At 36.3% G+C, this 17,342-nt stretch overlaps 1 protein-coding gene across 1 annotated transcript in view; it reads left to right on the forward strand.

The window, feature by feature from the left end:
* The first annotated feature begins 1,036 nt into the window (after positions 1-1,036).
* LOC139719747 (kynurenine/alpha-aminoadipate aminotransferase, mitochondrial-like) overlaps positions 1,037-17,342 on the forward strand; it is a 36,170-nt gene continuing 19,864 nt past the window's right edge. The window contains exons 1-2 of the mRNA XM_071631137.1: positions 1,037-1,103; positions 2,129-2,228. Of these exons, the coding sequence (XP_071487238.1) occupies positions 1,037-1,103; positions 2,129-2,228 (167 nt within the window). The remainder of the gene's footprint in view (positions 1,104-2,128; positions 2,229-17,342) is intronic.

Raw genomic sequence — 17,342 nt, forward strand, 5'->3', positions numbered from 1 at the left:
CAAAATGATGCATTACTAGTTTATTTCTCGAATCTTCTTTATATTGGAGCCATATATGAATTCTCAACATGTTTGTACATAATACTCATAAGATACAAATTGATAGATACATGCATGCATGCATGAATATAGAAATGAATACATGCATTATATCACAGCATAATACGGCGAAATATGTACAGTCTCGTTTAAGCGATACTAAAGTATTCATGTGGTTCGATAGTTCGTTCTTAATACTGATTTTACACTGGTACGATTTAAGTTGGTCGAGATAAACATCTCCGTTCTCCGTATAATTTCACGCCTATAAATTCGGGAACCTACAGTTTTTACAAGCATCATTGCTTTTATGTAGGGCCCATCATATTTCTGACATTTATTTGTGATATCCTCAGATGATAATGACCATTTATATTTGTGTGTAATGTTTGTTTGTCTTTTTTTTCAAACATAAGATATGGTTGTATATACTTTGTACTTTTGTTTTATTGTCAATCATTTTGTAATCCCATCACTGAGAAAGTAGAAATATGAAATAAACTTGAAACTTGAAACTTGAAACTTAATATATGGACGCACACAAGTTAGAGCTGAATGAATGAATAATCCCAGCACCCACTGACTCCCAGTGGCTAGCAGGGAACACGAGGAAAACATTTTGGAGAATAATGTAGTCATGGGGTAATAAAGCAGTCAATCAATGCATATCACATCAATTAGATAGAAGATACCCTGTATCCTTGCCAGAGAAGCTTTTAATCACATGTGGTCTGTGTGCATACCCCATATCATAATCATAAAAACAGGCAAGCACATTTGTTCACACAGGCGCATCACAACGCAACATGCTGTTCTGACAGCAGGGCATTATCGTATTTCAAAATGTTGAATAGTGAAACCTTACGCTTAGATCTAGTTGGCATCAATTTGTCTGAAAGAGACTGAACTAAATTCAGTTCTGAGCCTGTAGCCTATTGTGCACTCTGCCTTTTCATCGCTATTACCCGTCAGTTGGTGATTTCTGATATACGACAAGATGAACTACGACGATTTCTTAAGCGAGTCGGGAAAATTGCGGCGCAAGTCTCCTTTTGCGAAATACAGTAAGTGAAACCCACAGTCACACTCTGTTTAAAATCATTTGGGTGCTCATAGATATTCTCTCGCTCATGCCTCCAAAGGTTAATAATAGTTACTGTTGTCATGTTTGCATGCGTTTCTGAGGGTGTATGCATTTGTGTGTGAAAACACTCGATGGCCCGAATTCACGAGTGGTGGTACAAATGAAACCAGGGTTTAAACCATAGACAAAAACCATGGAGCGCCAAGTGTCGCACAGAATATTCTATTTTCGTTACGAAATTGGTCCTTTCGTCGACAAAATGACCGTTTCGTTAACGATATTATCATTTCATGGACGAAATGTTCATTTAGTTACAAAATGTTGTCATTTCGTTACAAAATAATTACTTCATCGACAAAATGACTAATTTCGTGACGAAATATTTCATGCGACACTTGGCGCTCCATGGTTTTTGTCCATGGTTTCATTTGTACAACCTTCGTGAATTCGGGCCAGTGTCTTCCCCTATGTGCAAAAATGAAATCATGAAAAGTGGGACAGTAAGTTGTTGATAGTTTTCTGGCCACTGGTTTTCACAAAACCATTCTTGAACAGTCAATATGATTATGCAAATTGGTACGTTGACGACTTCACCTCCTTCACACTTGCCATGTACTGTTTGTATAGTACATATTTCCAGGACTAAGCAACATTTTTCTTTAGTTTCCATCCTCAAAACACATAAGTGTGTATTTGCCAATTTAAAGGTATGCTAATACCATGAATACGGAATATCCTAAAGTCAGTATGCCTAATCTATGCTGGCAACAAGTACAAGAAAGGTGAGCATGCCATAAAAACTATAGGCCTGGAACCTGGTCTCTGGAGGATACAAGAGATTCCTGCAAGGATTCCTTCTAATTGATTTGAATTTTTGTGTTTAACTACTGTCATTCTGACAAAACAACATAATGCTATTGCTGTTCATGATATCGCCGTTGTCATGTTTTTCTATATACAAAGCTCACACAAGTTCTGCTGTCTAATTTATATTCATCTTTACAGGTATGTTCGGTAGAGAGACAACGATCCCACTTATCGACCTTTCGCAAGGCTTGCCAAATCCTGACCTCTTTCACCTCGTGGGCGCAAAGTTTCAACTGAGGTTTGTTTGACGACTTGTTATTGATATACAAAAAACTCGTGGATACTATGTGAATCATGTCATTACCAATAGTTTATTGAGTTAATAACGATGTGCACAGATTCTTTAAAATAATTTAACTTTGAAAATCAGTTTTTTAAAGTGTATTCCAATCCAAACACATATGTCACGCAACGTGAAACTGATCCTCCAGACTCTCATGTTATTTAGATATCAAACATCACTTTTTCCGTATAAATACACTTCCCATTATTTCTCTATCCAAACGAAATTCAACACTTTCTTCTAATCTTCTATCTTTCTATCCTAACAAAATATACAAAGTAACATATATATTCCCTCCTAACTATTATATTTCTGTTAACAACAGTATCTTCCATTTCTGTTCACAACCAATATTCTGTTTCTGTTAACATCAATACTCAATCCGGTTTTACTAAATTGCAAACATATACATGTATTGACTTGCGTCTCATAAACCTTTTTTTTTGAAAAAAAAGGTATAAGAAAATGACGACATTTTATTTGTAAGAGGAAGACTGATTTGTAGGCATTTATTTTGAACCATTTATTACTAATGTATTCCCCCTTTCTGTTATAACATATACCACCCCTCTACACACCCATACATCAACCCACACCACATACATATTCACATCCACATGCATCCATACGCCCTTCCTATGACAGACATTCCACACATCACCTGACATTTTCCCGCTCTTTCAATTATCACCCATTGGTCCCTGTAACACTGAAAACATGCCCAAATCACCCAAGCCTACACATCATTTACATATAGTGAATATTTAGTTTTAATCTTTGTTTCTTTATTTGCATGTTTTGTCATGTTCATTTTGCATAATATTTATGTTACAATCCAGATTTACATGTAAAACCCGTGCCAAATTATGTGAAGAATAAACTGGTTACGAGTTAGTTAGCCAGGGGACTCCTTCCAAGTAACACGTGTGTGCTGCCCTGTCTGCTGTTGGTGTGATGAGTGCTAGAGAGCTAAGCGAACCCTAGCCCTTCAGCAACATCCAAGGCATATCAATTCCACCCGTTGCCAAATGCTATGATATGATACATGTAAACTATTATAGTCATTATGTTGGCCAAAAGTTAGAATGATTTTTACACTTTATGCCCTATTTGTTTTTTTGTTTTTCACCAAAATTGAAGCAAAACAAACTGACACAAATGCTTCACAACATTATGGGATTAATGTTTTGATTTGACTTGATTTGATTTATTGGTTCCTGTATTATCATTGTACATGCGCATACAAGTAGATGTATAGGCCCTACAAATGTGGTTGGTGCCAAGCGTATAAGCTGTTAACCAAGTATTTTTTTTTCCTTCATTGCCTTCACAATGTTCGGTAAAGCGTATCCGCAATATAATGGAAAATTATGTAACTATTAAAGTTTAATGTGCTGAATCTTATTCTTCTGTCTTGAATAGTTCTCTTCCCCCTCTCTTCGACAAAGATGGCTAAAAATTTGAACTCTCAAGTGAGGATATGGGAGACTGCCCAGAGCTACGGGAAAATTGATGGGTAGGAGTTTCGTATGCACATAATAATTTGCGATTGCCTATTTTTATATTTTTTTTGATAAGTTGTGATAAGTGATTTAATTATTTCATATTTTTACTATGTAAACTACGCATTTTATATATCCATAATTTGTATCCTTCTGAATATTTCGACTTCGACTTTCAGGATGGATATTGATGTGCGAGGTAGAACATAATGAAGAAATATTTCATGAATGACATGGATGTCTTATAAACAATGATAACCCGTTCAATACATTATAATAAGATAAAAGGCTAATCAAGAGTGCGTAATGACGTAAGGTTATACTGCACACATTGATACGGGCAGGGATCCAGCGGTTTGTTTGTTTGTTTTTTTTTTTAAGTGAAAACATAGTTTTGGTAAGGGTTTGAGAACCCGTCTGGCACCATTTCATTGGTTGCAATATATCGAGAGAGTCTACCGAGAAACTTACCTGCTTGACGCGATTTAATTGCAGGGATGAGGAGTTGATTCGGAGTATTTCGAGATAAAGAATAAAAGTCGGTAGGTCTAAACCGACTTTTATTCCAGAAGGATCCAGACTAACTCGATCTCAGGCAAAACTTGGCCCTATTTCAGACAATTTACACGCAGTTCGTGATCGCCATACTGAAAAGACAATCAAAGACGCTTAATAAACAGCATAACAACGTCAAAGACAGGGCGTCTCTATATTGGCCTAATACGTTTGAGGACCGCGTGCTGTCCATTTGTTTTATACAGGAGTAGCGCGCACTTCCCTGTCTTTTTAGTTAAGCGTCTTTGGTATCAACTCGGACTCTAACTGTGACCAGCCAGAATGCGAAGCGCTACAGGCCGCTCCCATAGTACAACGCTGTGCAATCCAGAGGAGACAACTCGTCCCGCCGTTAAAGCGAGGCCGAGTTGTCCCCGACATGCCCGAGTCCGAATTTAGCCTGACCCCGATCGGGTGAGTTCTGAGACTGCGACTCCGGCGAACCTTTTTGGTTATTATTTCGCATTTTCGTCGTTAACCATCGAATATCTTGTTATTACAGCGTTATTCCACACATTTCCTAGGCATACGTGCACATTTGCAAGTGAAATTTGACAACTTTTGCAGGCGTACCAGAACTATGTTTTGGCTTTAAAGGAAATACCTGACATTGCAATGATAAGAACAGCGTTTGTGACTGCAGTGTACACAACTCATGTCTCTTAGTGATGCTTAAGAAGTTTGATCAGAGAAATATTATGCTTGGTGTTCTAATGCAAAGTTGCACACTGGCACTGGTCTGATAGTCCCTGACCAGTAAAAATCACTGTCGGACAAGTAACTTTTCAGGAATTTACCAGTGAAAAATGGGAAACTTATATAAGTACCTACTGGACCAATGGATAGGTCACCCAGTATCAGAAATTAGTGTACAGTGAAAATTGGAAAAACTAAGTACCTACTGGACCGATGGATAGGTCAGACCAGTTATAATCAGAAATGGGTTTAATAGTGTGCAGCCCCATCTAATGGTATACAAGCCGCCTACTTTATAGTGTTGTCGCATATACTGTATAACGCCGTAGAGGTATTCCTTATCTTTATGTATATTAAAGTGAAAATCATTCGTTAAAGCCAACATACCCTGAGAGCTACGCTTGAATCAGTGATAATCACTATAATGTACAGTAATCAAAATGTAATTATAATCTATTACAGTCTCTCCATACTTCAGAACTAGAATAACTAATAATATAATGGGAAAATATGATACTTTTAGGAATAACAGTTCCTTTTTTTTATATTTTACTCCAACGAAATTGGCATTTTCAATAGATTAATGTCTAAATATTCTTTTCTGTGAAAGGAAATTATGTTTAGAGAGGGAGCATGTTCAGAATTTGAGGATGGCAGTTTGATATGCAGATGAAAGCTGTTCACCGACTGTTATAATCCCCTTTCCACTATAGATTCAGGTTGACAAAGGTTCCTGTTGTTCTTCGTTCCTCTCTAAAGGGTTAAATCTTTCCGAGAGTGGCTGGAAGAACTCACCATTAAACTTCACAAGCCACCAAACAGGACCAGCCCAGACCCAGACCGAGCACTTCAAGTGATTGTCAACGCAAGGGTCTTGTAGAGATTACATTCGGTGCATTCCTTACATGGCTTTCTATACAATTTCAACACTCAATTTAGCCAAAAATTCTTACGTATTGAGCATGTTGAACAAAAAAAAAGAAAAAAAAAGAATGCAGTATTATAATGCAATCATATAAAGTCTGATTGATATTGATTATCAATTTCGAAACTAAGTAACGGTCATTTTCGTAAAAACAAGCCCATTAATCATGGATGTTTTGACTAAATGAATTTAGCGTCAGTCAATATTGCTCCGGCACAATGTAAGACAATAATCTATATACAAAAACACACAAGTAGAAAATGAGGGCTTTAAACTAGGCAAACACTTTGACTGTATATTGCTTTAACAATAGCTATACAAAACAAATATTACCTTAACTGGAGTTTGGGAATATGGATGTACTTGTAGGAGAAATTATCTGGTTGTGTCACTTTCACCTAACTTTTATTCAAATTTCAGAAGGAAAAATACAATCCTGAATACAAATCATCATCTAGGCCTTATTTATGTCATTGTATGTACCTCTTTCCTAGACAACACGCAAGCCTATCAGCTATCGTTGTGCAATACATGTATTGAGGATTGGACGATATTTCTTCTTAACGCACTCTCTTAAAAACCCTAAATGAATAATAGACATATTAAAATTATCATGATTATAATCATAACACCAATAGAGAAATGTCAAATGCCTGCATGAATCAAACGTTAGGACCATTATTTGCTAATATAAAATCTAGGTGTGGCAGAAAAAAAGTGATCAAAATCAATCACAGTGTTTTTGCAGAAATAATTGTCAAATTTTAAATCATCTGATATACATTTATTTAGTGATGTTTATGTGCCTTTAATGTAATTTTGTTATGTTTTCCATTCTATTATGTATTGTCTCATTACATTTTTTTTCCGTAAAGCATCAGATAACAAATTTTTGCTTCGAACTGAAAAAAGAAGAAATGCTCCCTCGAAGCTAATGATTATTGATTTCATATTCCCTGCTTTAATGACAGACTGCAAACCTGCTTCTCAACGAAGGTCAAAGTTTTTTGGTTCCAGAACGAACTTATAGAACGTTTCTTGAAGCAATATGTTTTATATAATTATACAAAAAGTTTCTTTTGATAAATTCCATTTGTTCATTGTATTCACAATCACAGCAGCAGCTATCGTTGTCATAACTGTTCTAGTATCTTTGTCTTCAATCGATTTTTCGTGCCTTTATTACTAATGCCATCCCTATGAATGAACCTAAAATTACATATTGTATATACGCCTCACTTCAACCAGATTAAGTCTTATTTCTAATTGTGTGACTTCTGGCTTATGTAATGAACTTTGAAACAAATCTGGTTCCTCTGCGTATGCCGTTAATAAGTTGAAGAGCCTTTACGAATTACTTAGCAGAGGAAGTGGAAGTTATCGTACATCACAAATGCGTTCTGATAACGTTGAAAGAACTTCTAGGAACTGAAATACCATCAGTCATTTACAGTCACCACTTCGGAATAACACATAAAAACTTGCAAATATATCTCTCTCTTCTAACTGTCAACATCCGGTCTTGCTGCTTTTAGTACTAATAGTTCTTCTACATATGCGTATAACATAATTAATAACACAACACCATTCATTCCGTTTGAACCTTTGAACATTATGTGTTACAACATCGCAAGCTAGTTTCCACCTAACTCCTTAACTAACGCAATAATGATTTATTTCAGTTGCGGGTGATGCAAGGTGACCAAGTTGGAATAAGAATGGAAGAGGATGAACCCAGTATCACGGACATTGGAGAGGTGCTTTCTCAGTGGAATCTAGAAGATAAAGAAAGCTGGTAATAAACAGACAAGAGGTCATGTGTTGCTGTGTGACGAGGAGCAATATTTGAATAGCCGAGATTCCGTATGATTTCAAGTGTTCATATGAGGCCCTCATTTTAATGAAAAATACCTTTCTGCAAGATAACTTTTCTGAGTAGACACTTTCACAATCATGAGTAAAACTAAGAAAGCTTGCATTTAACTAGGTATAACATGATGTCTTTTATCACCATGGCAGGAAATTAAAAAGAATGTGTGTATGTTATTAAAAACATAAGATATTTATCTTTCTTGAATGGACGAAATGATAAATCTGATGACTGTTATAGTATACGATTTCGTGTATACTAATAAAACAAAGAATACAAGCATAAACAATCGAAGTATTTCATTACCAAATTTTTCTTCAATTTCTACGACAACTTTTTTCTAGATTATTTTCTATTTTCATGTAGATTCGTCCGATGATAGGCATTCCATACAAACTGAAGTAGTGTTGTCTTAAGTCACCCGTAACAAAAACAAATACAAACAAACCAAACACCCCAAGGAATAGGTGACGGACGAGTTCTTACATGAAATTATAAATCTGTTTGTATCCACTTTGCACTTCTTTGCTCTTTCTGAAACAACTATAAGGTGAGATAAAAGAAAAATCTAAAAGAAAGCCTTTTGCGTGTAAGCTAACACGTGAAAAGATTAAATGTGACCGTGCACCTCAAAACGAACAATACACTAAAGTCGCACACACTGATTTTGCGTGAGGACTGAAAATAAGTGAAATGGGTCAACCTAGCCGAACTTGACATTTTCATATTTTCTGAAAGAGCGGGTCTTCTTTTACATTATGCTAAAATTTTGTATCATAAAACGGGCAGGAAAGTGTGTTTCTTAGCAGTTTATCTCGAACATTTTTGGTAGAATAGTGTGATTAGGTGTGTCTTTAGAATCCCTTTTTCATTTCTTAAAAACCTTGTCCACACTCTTCGCTTTCAACTCTAATAACTTTTGAAAAGATAGTGCTACTGCTTTGAAAGTTGGTATTAATTATGGACAGAATGTGTTAATGAGGTATGTTTAATTTCAGTTTAATCTGATAATCCCTTCATTGTTGTTACTCTGGTGGTTTACTTCCTGTTTTTTTTTTTTGTCCCATTCATCGCACAGCCAGCACGGTTTGGTAAAGATTAAGCGCTTGAATAGACACTCTACTTCAGAGCCTCTTTTCTCAGTTCACACTTTTCCTGAGTTTGTGCTTTCTTTCCAATATTTAGGTAGGTTAGGAGAGTCCATCTGATTTGAGTTATACATCATTTTAAAGCTTAAAGCCTACTTTTTCAGAATATGGTCTTAGCTAAAAATTCATGTCTGGCGACTTTTTGTTTGTTTTGAGGTGCAGGGTCACAAATTATAACCCACGTTCGTATTGATAAATGTATTGCCTGTAAAACAGGCCAAAGAGACCGAAGTTCTTCTACGTCGTGCCAAACGGCCATACCCCATCACGGGAAACAGTGTTCGTAGAGAAACTTCTCAAGATATACACCTTGGCACAGTGTGTAGTTTGTTTGTTTGCTTTATTTATCCCGACATTGTAAAATACTATGAGTACAGAATAAATTGTAGCTTTCAAGTGCCATCTGCATTTAGTATAGAAAATAGTTTGGTTTTAAGAAAGCAAATCCTCTCTCTGGCTCCGATATGTCGACGATGCATATAATTATCTTATCATCTCGCCACACAACATAAATGAGCTCAATGGCTACCCTAAAACGTCTCAACAGGCAACACTCTAGCGTGTCTTTTGTAATGACGAAATACATGGGATTATGCTTGAAGCGGCACAAAATTATGCTAAATTGCCATGAAAATATGTCAAATCAAGTCAACCAATCGCCGCCAAGCAAGCAAAAAAACAACAAAACAATAAACCAAACCAAACAAAACAGAACAAAAAAGGAAGGTCCTGACATTATTGTTATAATTATCATTTCTTTTTGCTACGAATTACGGTGCCCAATCGATTGACAAAGAAAAATAAACATAAAAACAAATACAGTTAGATTGGGGTGCCCAATCGTATTTTAGTTCCTAATCGCCTTGTGGTGCCATTTGCATTGTGCTGCCCAATCGTCCTCCCATTTTTGCTACAATTTGTGGTGCCCGATAAACTGACAAGCAAACAAAAAAAAACAACAAAAAAACAAAACGAAAAACAGAACAAATAAATGAAGATTAAAAAAAAAATGAAAGGGCCTACATTTCTTTTTCATACAAATTATGGTGCCCAACCAGCTGACAATCCAAGGTCTCTAATTCTATGCTCCCAACTAAACTGAGGCCCTCAATCGGCAAAACCAACGAACGTCTGAAAAAAAAAGTCCTCAAAACTTTTTATTGTCAATTCGGTCAAAAAAAGCTCATAAACTAAAGGACCAACCAAATAGGGGGACCATCTGTCATAACACACCTGGAGATTTCCTTTCTGTGGCAATTATGCTATAATCATGCTAAAAACAGTCAAATTATGCCTATAATTAATGCTATAGGTGATGAAACGTCTAAAAATAACACTGTGCCAGAAAGCATAATTATGCCAACTCTGGCAACATAGCAATGTTCGACCTGCTTCTCTTGGCCACCCACTGCAGTGGTGATCAGTGTGAAAAGTAGGATTTTGCTTCATTGCCATGAAATTATGTTACATTATATCAACCTATTGTGGTGCCCAATTGAATAGCTGACACTACAAACAAAACAACGCACACAAACAAGAGCAAAAAACAAAAAGACACAAAACAAAAACAAAAACATTTCAAAACCATTCAAAACAAAACAAACCAAAAACAAACAAACAAACAGACACACAAACAAACAAACAGACAAGCAGAAACCAAAGGTCTCAACAACTTGCTTTGCTGTAATTTTCGACGAAGCACACAAACAAACGAAAAAAGGTACGACAAGACACAAACACATACAACAAGTAATTTCCTTTTTTAACATGTACAAGAATTATGCTAAATAAGGGACAAATTATACCTGGCATAATGTTAGATGTTGATTCTTCAAAAAATGTGTACGAAAGCATGATTATGCCAACTCTGAGAACATCTTTGCAACCACTCTTAATGACATGAGGTCAATAAACATTCTCTTTTATGCACAATATGAAATGATACGTACATCCTGTATTCTTTACCTGATCGAATAGAAAATGATGATGACGATGGTCATAATGATAATATTAACAAATATAATAATGCTAACAAAAATGATAATAATTGCAATAATGATAATATTAAGAATCTGCAAGGACATTTAAAAACGCAGCAGTGTTGCCGCAAAGAGAATGGAAGCGCACGCAGTGCAGTGCGTGCGTTTCGATAACGGCCCAAACCATTAATGGGAGAGAAGGGCAACACGATTGAATCTATCCAGCCGAATCGATCTCATTCTTTTCCAATTGTTACGGATCACAGTTGAAAACCGCAAGTAGCCTGAATAAAAGAGTCAGGCAGCGAGATTCTTTGGATGTAGAAATATGAATTTAGACATCACATGATTCGTTTACGGAGATTTCCAAATATCTGGGTAAGGCCATGTCGTCTTCCGAATGCGTGGTATCCCCACGCTATACCAGGTTCGTGCACACGACCGCAATTGAAAGAAACAATGGGATACGTGCAAGGCTCAGGTGTTAAAACCGTTTTCTGAAAATAAGAAAAGAGGAACGAGGGTAGCTATGGTGAGGTTTGTCATATCACAGACGAGCAGTGTCGTTGAATATAGGAGATACATTGTACACTGTCATCAAATACAAGTTGTATTTTGTAATTTCAAGGAAATAGTATTAACGCCGTTTAATGTCACGCATTGCGAAATGACTGGCGTATTATTTGACATCATTAAAAAGTCTATGCATTTAGAATTAGATCGTCTCCCCGTTAAGAGTCTTTTTCCAAATTCCAATGTTGATGCATCGAAAGCAAGCTAGCGCTGATGAGAGTTGAAACCATGTGGTTTGTTAAATTACGTGTAATTGCTACTCCATTTTGAATATTACACAGCAGTTTGCAACCCTGTAGGCCCACAAATTTAACAGAAATGAATGAAAAGATCATGCAGAATCATTTTTATTCAATTTACTGTCACGTGTAAGCAACATGATCACTTCCTGTTCTACACGTGGTGGTTCACGTTGGTTCACGTTGTGTGAACATGGTATGCGAGCATTACAGTAACTGCTTCAGAGCGACGAGAGGGTCCCTTTTTTCTGCTGCAGAAAAAAAAAAAAATCATACACTCGTGCATACAACCTCTTTGTGTCCGTGCCAATACAATGTGTGGGGTAGAATCACGAACTATATGTGACCCTGCTTCACAAAACCAACAAAAAGTCGAAAGACATGGATTAGCAGGTAAGAGCATATTCTAAAAGACCAGGCTATAAGCTTTAAAAATGATGTACAACTCAATTCAAATTCTAAATACCGAAAAGAATGCACACGCTCTGGAAAAGTGTAAACTGAGTAAAGAGCTCTGAAGTATAGGGTCTATACGGATATTCAAGCGCTAATCTTTACCAAAACGCGGTAGATGAATGGGATAAAAAATCAACAAAACAAAACAGGATATAAACATGTTACTGGAGAAACAGCAATAAAGGGATTATCAGATTAAGCTGAAATTGAGCATATCCTATCAACAAATTATGTAGATGATTAATGCCAACTTTCAAAGCAGCAGCACGATTCTTTCAAAAGTTATTAGAGTTGACAGTGAAGAGTGTGCAAAGGATTTTAAAGAAATGAAAAGGGACCTCCAAGACATATCTTCGCTCACAAAAGGGTTGTAGAAAAACTGCTGAAAACACACTTTCCCATTCACTTCATGATCCAAAACTTCAGAATGATGTAGAGAAGAATAGCTCTTTCAGAAAATATGAAAAACTTAAGATTGACCTGGTTGACCCCTTTCACCAATTTTTTATTCCTCACGTAAAATCAAGACCGAGGAGCGACTGTTTGTTTGTTTTATGATGCACGGTCACATATACGAATGTTTATAATTGGTATACCTGACAATGATTTGGTAGTGATGACAGAGGGACCCTTTAGGAGAGCAGTGTTAGACCCGATCTGCAGTGGCTATCATTGGTAAATATGATCATTCTATTGTTATTATTATCGTAATCATCTTTATTACCCTAATCAAAATGAGTAATCTGCGTATAATCATACACTAAAACCCATGAAGATATATTACCAATTTTATGTGATAGAGAAATAAGTAGCCCGCTTTGACCCTCTTTTCCCGATTGGCATAGAAAAGCCTGCATGTTGTAAATAAAACCTGTTGTACTTATTCTTAATAATTGAATACAATATCAATATGATGTGCTTATACAGCGATTGTACATATGAACATGGTATACATGTATATATAATATACATGTGTGTGTGTGTTATATACGTAAATACATACATACATACATACATGCATACATACATACAGTCAACCCTGTCTTGGCATCTGCCTGTCTAAAGCGGCCACCTGGCATATTTATTATACGGCCGCCATAAAAGCAATTCCCTCCGCGAGAAAAAGTATGTTAACCCTATAAAGCCCAAGGGGGGGCACATTGTGCCCCCCCTACCAGATTTTCGTTTGCCACTCCTTCGCCCTTGATCCGATTTCAACCAAATTTGGTGACTTTTCCTAAAATCTTATTGCGAACATTTTGATACATAATTTAGCTATATTTGGTGTTGCTGGTTGCCATGGCAACCATAAACTGACAACCATGTCAGTCAGATTTTGCATCTTTTTTTTCTGTTCCCATTTCTTTTAACAGCATTACAGTGTATGAAATGAGTGTTTCTTGGCTGAAATTTGCTGAAGGAGCAAAATTTGAAGTAATTATGGTCCTGGAAAGTTTTTCTTATTATTTCCTATGTTTTTATGTGACAAAGGCATAAAACAATAGATATAATAGAGATAATTGAAAACAATAATATTTTCTACAGATTGCCCTTATATTTTTAGTTATTTTGATTCACCCAAGTTATGCCTCTAATATCATTAGTTTATCATATTATCAATTTGCACTCTCAAAATTCCAGTATTATGCAAATATGAAATGTCATAACTATACATGTACCTATCCCAAACATTTCATCCCAGGTCTCATAATGTATCACTATGTTGATATGAATAGCGCCCCCATGTGGTGACCTTGTGAAATTTCAACCATGGCAAATGATAAAATTCCATTTGCTTATCATTTGTGGCAAATATGAAAATGATTGGTCTATAATAAGACATATAATGGGGATAAAGAAATTATACAGAAAAATCATGTTTTTAGCATATTTCCTATGTATTTCTTTATATTTTGGTAAATAGCGCCCTCCATGGGTGACCTTGTGAAAATTCAAATGTACAGTCATGTAGAGTAGGAGTTACTCTACCCACGTGCCAAATATGACGATGATACATCAAATAATAAAAAAGTTATATAGGGGGGGGGGGGCACAATGTGCCCCCCCCCCCCCTTGGGCCTGCGAGGGGTCAAAATAGCTTGGGCTTAATAGGGTTAAAGAATCTGCATACCTAAAGTGGCCACTTTTTTCGTCCCTTTGGGTGACCGCTATAGTCAGGTTTGACTGTGTGTATAAATGCGTTAAAATAGGCCTACATTAATCCAAGTATATCATAGGCAGAGAGGAAAATAGGAGCAACACCTTCTCGTAATCAAAATTGTGCAATAAAAGAAGGGTAGAATGTTAGATTTGAACAAACCTCACAGGATATGAAATTGATCATGGGAACTTGAAATGAGGGTGTGTGTACTAAATCATAATGCGTACCTGGTAATTGCGCTGTAAGACAGTTTTGATCATTAGGACCTAATTTGTGCAGTGGAATATGCGTGTCCCATTGAATAATAATGTCTATACAATAGTCTGCATCACAGATGTCGGGGTAGAATATACGGATGTATAGAGGTTTGGTGTATGATCTGTTTCACGCTCAGCGACATATGGAGAAGAGAAAACTGGCTGACATTTGACTAAAGATTAATGACGTCATTACTCTTGTAATTACAGTACTCTCGCTGCTGCAACTCGGTATAGAGTAACATTGGCACTGTAACTTCTGGATCTCTCTAACTTTGTTTAGAAGAATCCCTTCAACTCTTCGGCAAAGTTTTGGACCTACCCAGACCTGTAAGTTTGAATTATGTGAATGACAGAAAAGTTCGCTAATTGACTGATCTGTTAATCAACATGAGCAGAGATTTGACTCATATGTGTTGATGTGTTAGACCTGTTGATGCGATGGTGTTAAATACGTACAGGAACAAAGCTATTGTCCTGTGTGCAATGGTATGCATACACTATTCGTCGCTACACATTAGGCGTTTTAACATCAGCCCGATGTTTCGAAATAGCGCGCCATTTTCTGACTTGGGAAATAGGAAAATATCTCGAGCTTGGATGTTTATCGGGCTGATGTGAGAACGCCTATTGTCATACAGGACTACGTAGACGCTGTTATCTTGCGTATATCAAATCAGTTACCCGCCATTTTGTTACTTCACTCTTAAATAACGGGGATTTTTAAAATCTGTTTTGACACCAAGCCGAAGTACAGCTCTCAAAAGTCATTTTAAAGGTAGGCCTATACTGTCTGAATGATATCACATCTCGGCCTTGCCATGGACAAGTATTGGCATCTTACTCTTAATATACTCTTTCTCCCTTGCAAAACCATTTCTTAAATTTCATGTAATTGTCCGATTTTAATCAAACTCAAACTATTTCTACTGGTTTAGCTCCATACATTCACCAACATTACCTTGAATATATAGTGTGGAATTTCTAAATATCAAGGTTCTTGTATTACTATCCGTTTAAAAATGGTTATGAATGACTTTTGGTTTGCATCTATGGTACATACATTGTACATTGGTACAGTGCACTTCTTTTTTTTTCCATCTTCTTCCCCCTCCTTTAACACAAGCGCATAGAGACACTACGGTAGTGATATGCGCTATATAAGCACTGTATTATTGTTATTATTATTATTATTATTATTATTATTATTATTATTATTATCTTTCATTTTCAATGTGTAAGAAAGTCGGGACTTTGAAATGTAGTATGTACGCAAGTTACCCTCTTTTTATTCCTGACTTATGCAATCATAAGGTCTATTAATCTATTTTTATTTTCTGGCTTTTATGTGTATAGTAGTGCTTGTATTATCTCGCATACTTAATAATCATAAAACCTTTACCCTGATAAGCCCAAGCTATTTTAACCCCTTCAAGGCTCAAGGAGGAGGGGTGGGGGTGTGATCTATTATCACTGTCATATTCGGCACACGGGTAGAGCTACTCATACTCTACATGACCTAAACGTTTGAAAGTTCTTAAGGTCACCCAGTGAGGCCGCCTTTTACCAAAATATAAAGAAATACATCTGAAATAAGCTGGTATCATGTTTTGTTTTCATATTTCTGTATGTCAAGTATATCATGTTTTCATTTCATACCAGTCATTTTTATATATGCAAACCCTAGTTGGCCGTAAAGGAGTCTGTGTGCGCGAAGACTACTACACGCACCACGGCACTGCAGCCGCTCAGAGAAGCTACTAGGTACGTGTATTACAAAAACAAAAAACGAAAAAAAATCCTACTTTCGATCTTTTATAGTTCAAAAACTATACATCAGATAACATCAACATTGATATGAGCAATAGCTGAATGCTACTAGGTGTTTCAAAAAACATTTCCCACTTTTGATTCTTAATAATTAAAAAACTATATATCAGATAGCATTGTCATTGATATGAGTGATAGCTGAATAGTGTACAATTTGGTTGAAGGTGGTTTAGATATGAAAGCATAAATCAGTTTCATGAAATCCATGATTAATTTCACAGTTAGGTTCCAGATTTTGCTCTATTTTCAACCCTCTGTACAAAATTTCACTTTGCACAGAGGTCTATGGGTGTTTATGTGAGTGTGTGGTTAACACCCTGACAATGGTCCTGAACAATAGCCAGGGTTTGAATGCTTCATTATTTATTCATGAGAAATTCCACTATCACAACTAGTCTTTATTCAGCCTCTGGCAGTATCTGTGTAAAGTTAAACGCCTGCCGATACTGTCGCTGAGTCGTGACAGTGCTCTCCCTACTTCTGAAAAACGAAATTACAAAGAATACGTTCTGTTCTGTCGTAAACATGGTGACAGGAAGCAAAGAGTATACACTTGTGTATATGGAGCCTTAAATTAATCTACTGTGAAACAAATCGCCCCAATGATAAATGCTGCTGAACTCTTTACCAAAAATGATCTCTTCTTATCGAAAAAGCCAAAAATTTGTCAGACTATTTAATCAGTAGACAGTTGTATCAAAATGAGGAACTTCAGATAATTTATTCTTATTTATGTCCAAAATTTAGTGACATGTGAAGCAAAATTTGAAAACGATTGCCAGCTGGAACGAAATGTGGTGTTTGCAAGCACTTTACCCGTGCATGAATTCAGACTAGCAGTGACCAGGGCAATCCACATGAATTATTGATTATAAGCA

Source organism: Diadema antillarum, unplaced genomic scaffold (genome assembly GCF_040938485.1).
Source record: "Diadema antillarum isolate AM-2024a unplaced genomic scaffold, OU_Dant_1.0 scf00000114, whole genome shotgun sequence".
Lineage (NCBI taxonomy): Eukaryota > Metazoa > Echinodermata > Echinoidea > Diadematoida > Diadematidae > Diadema > Diadema antillarum.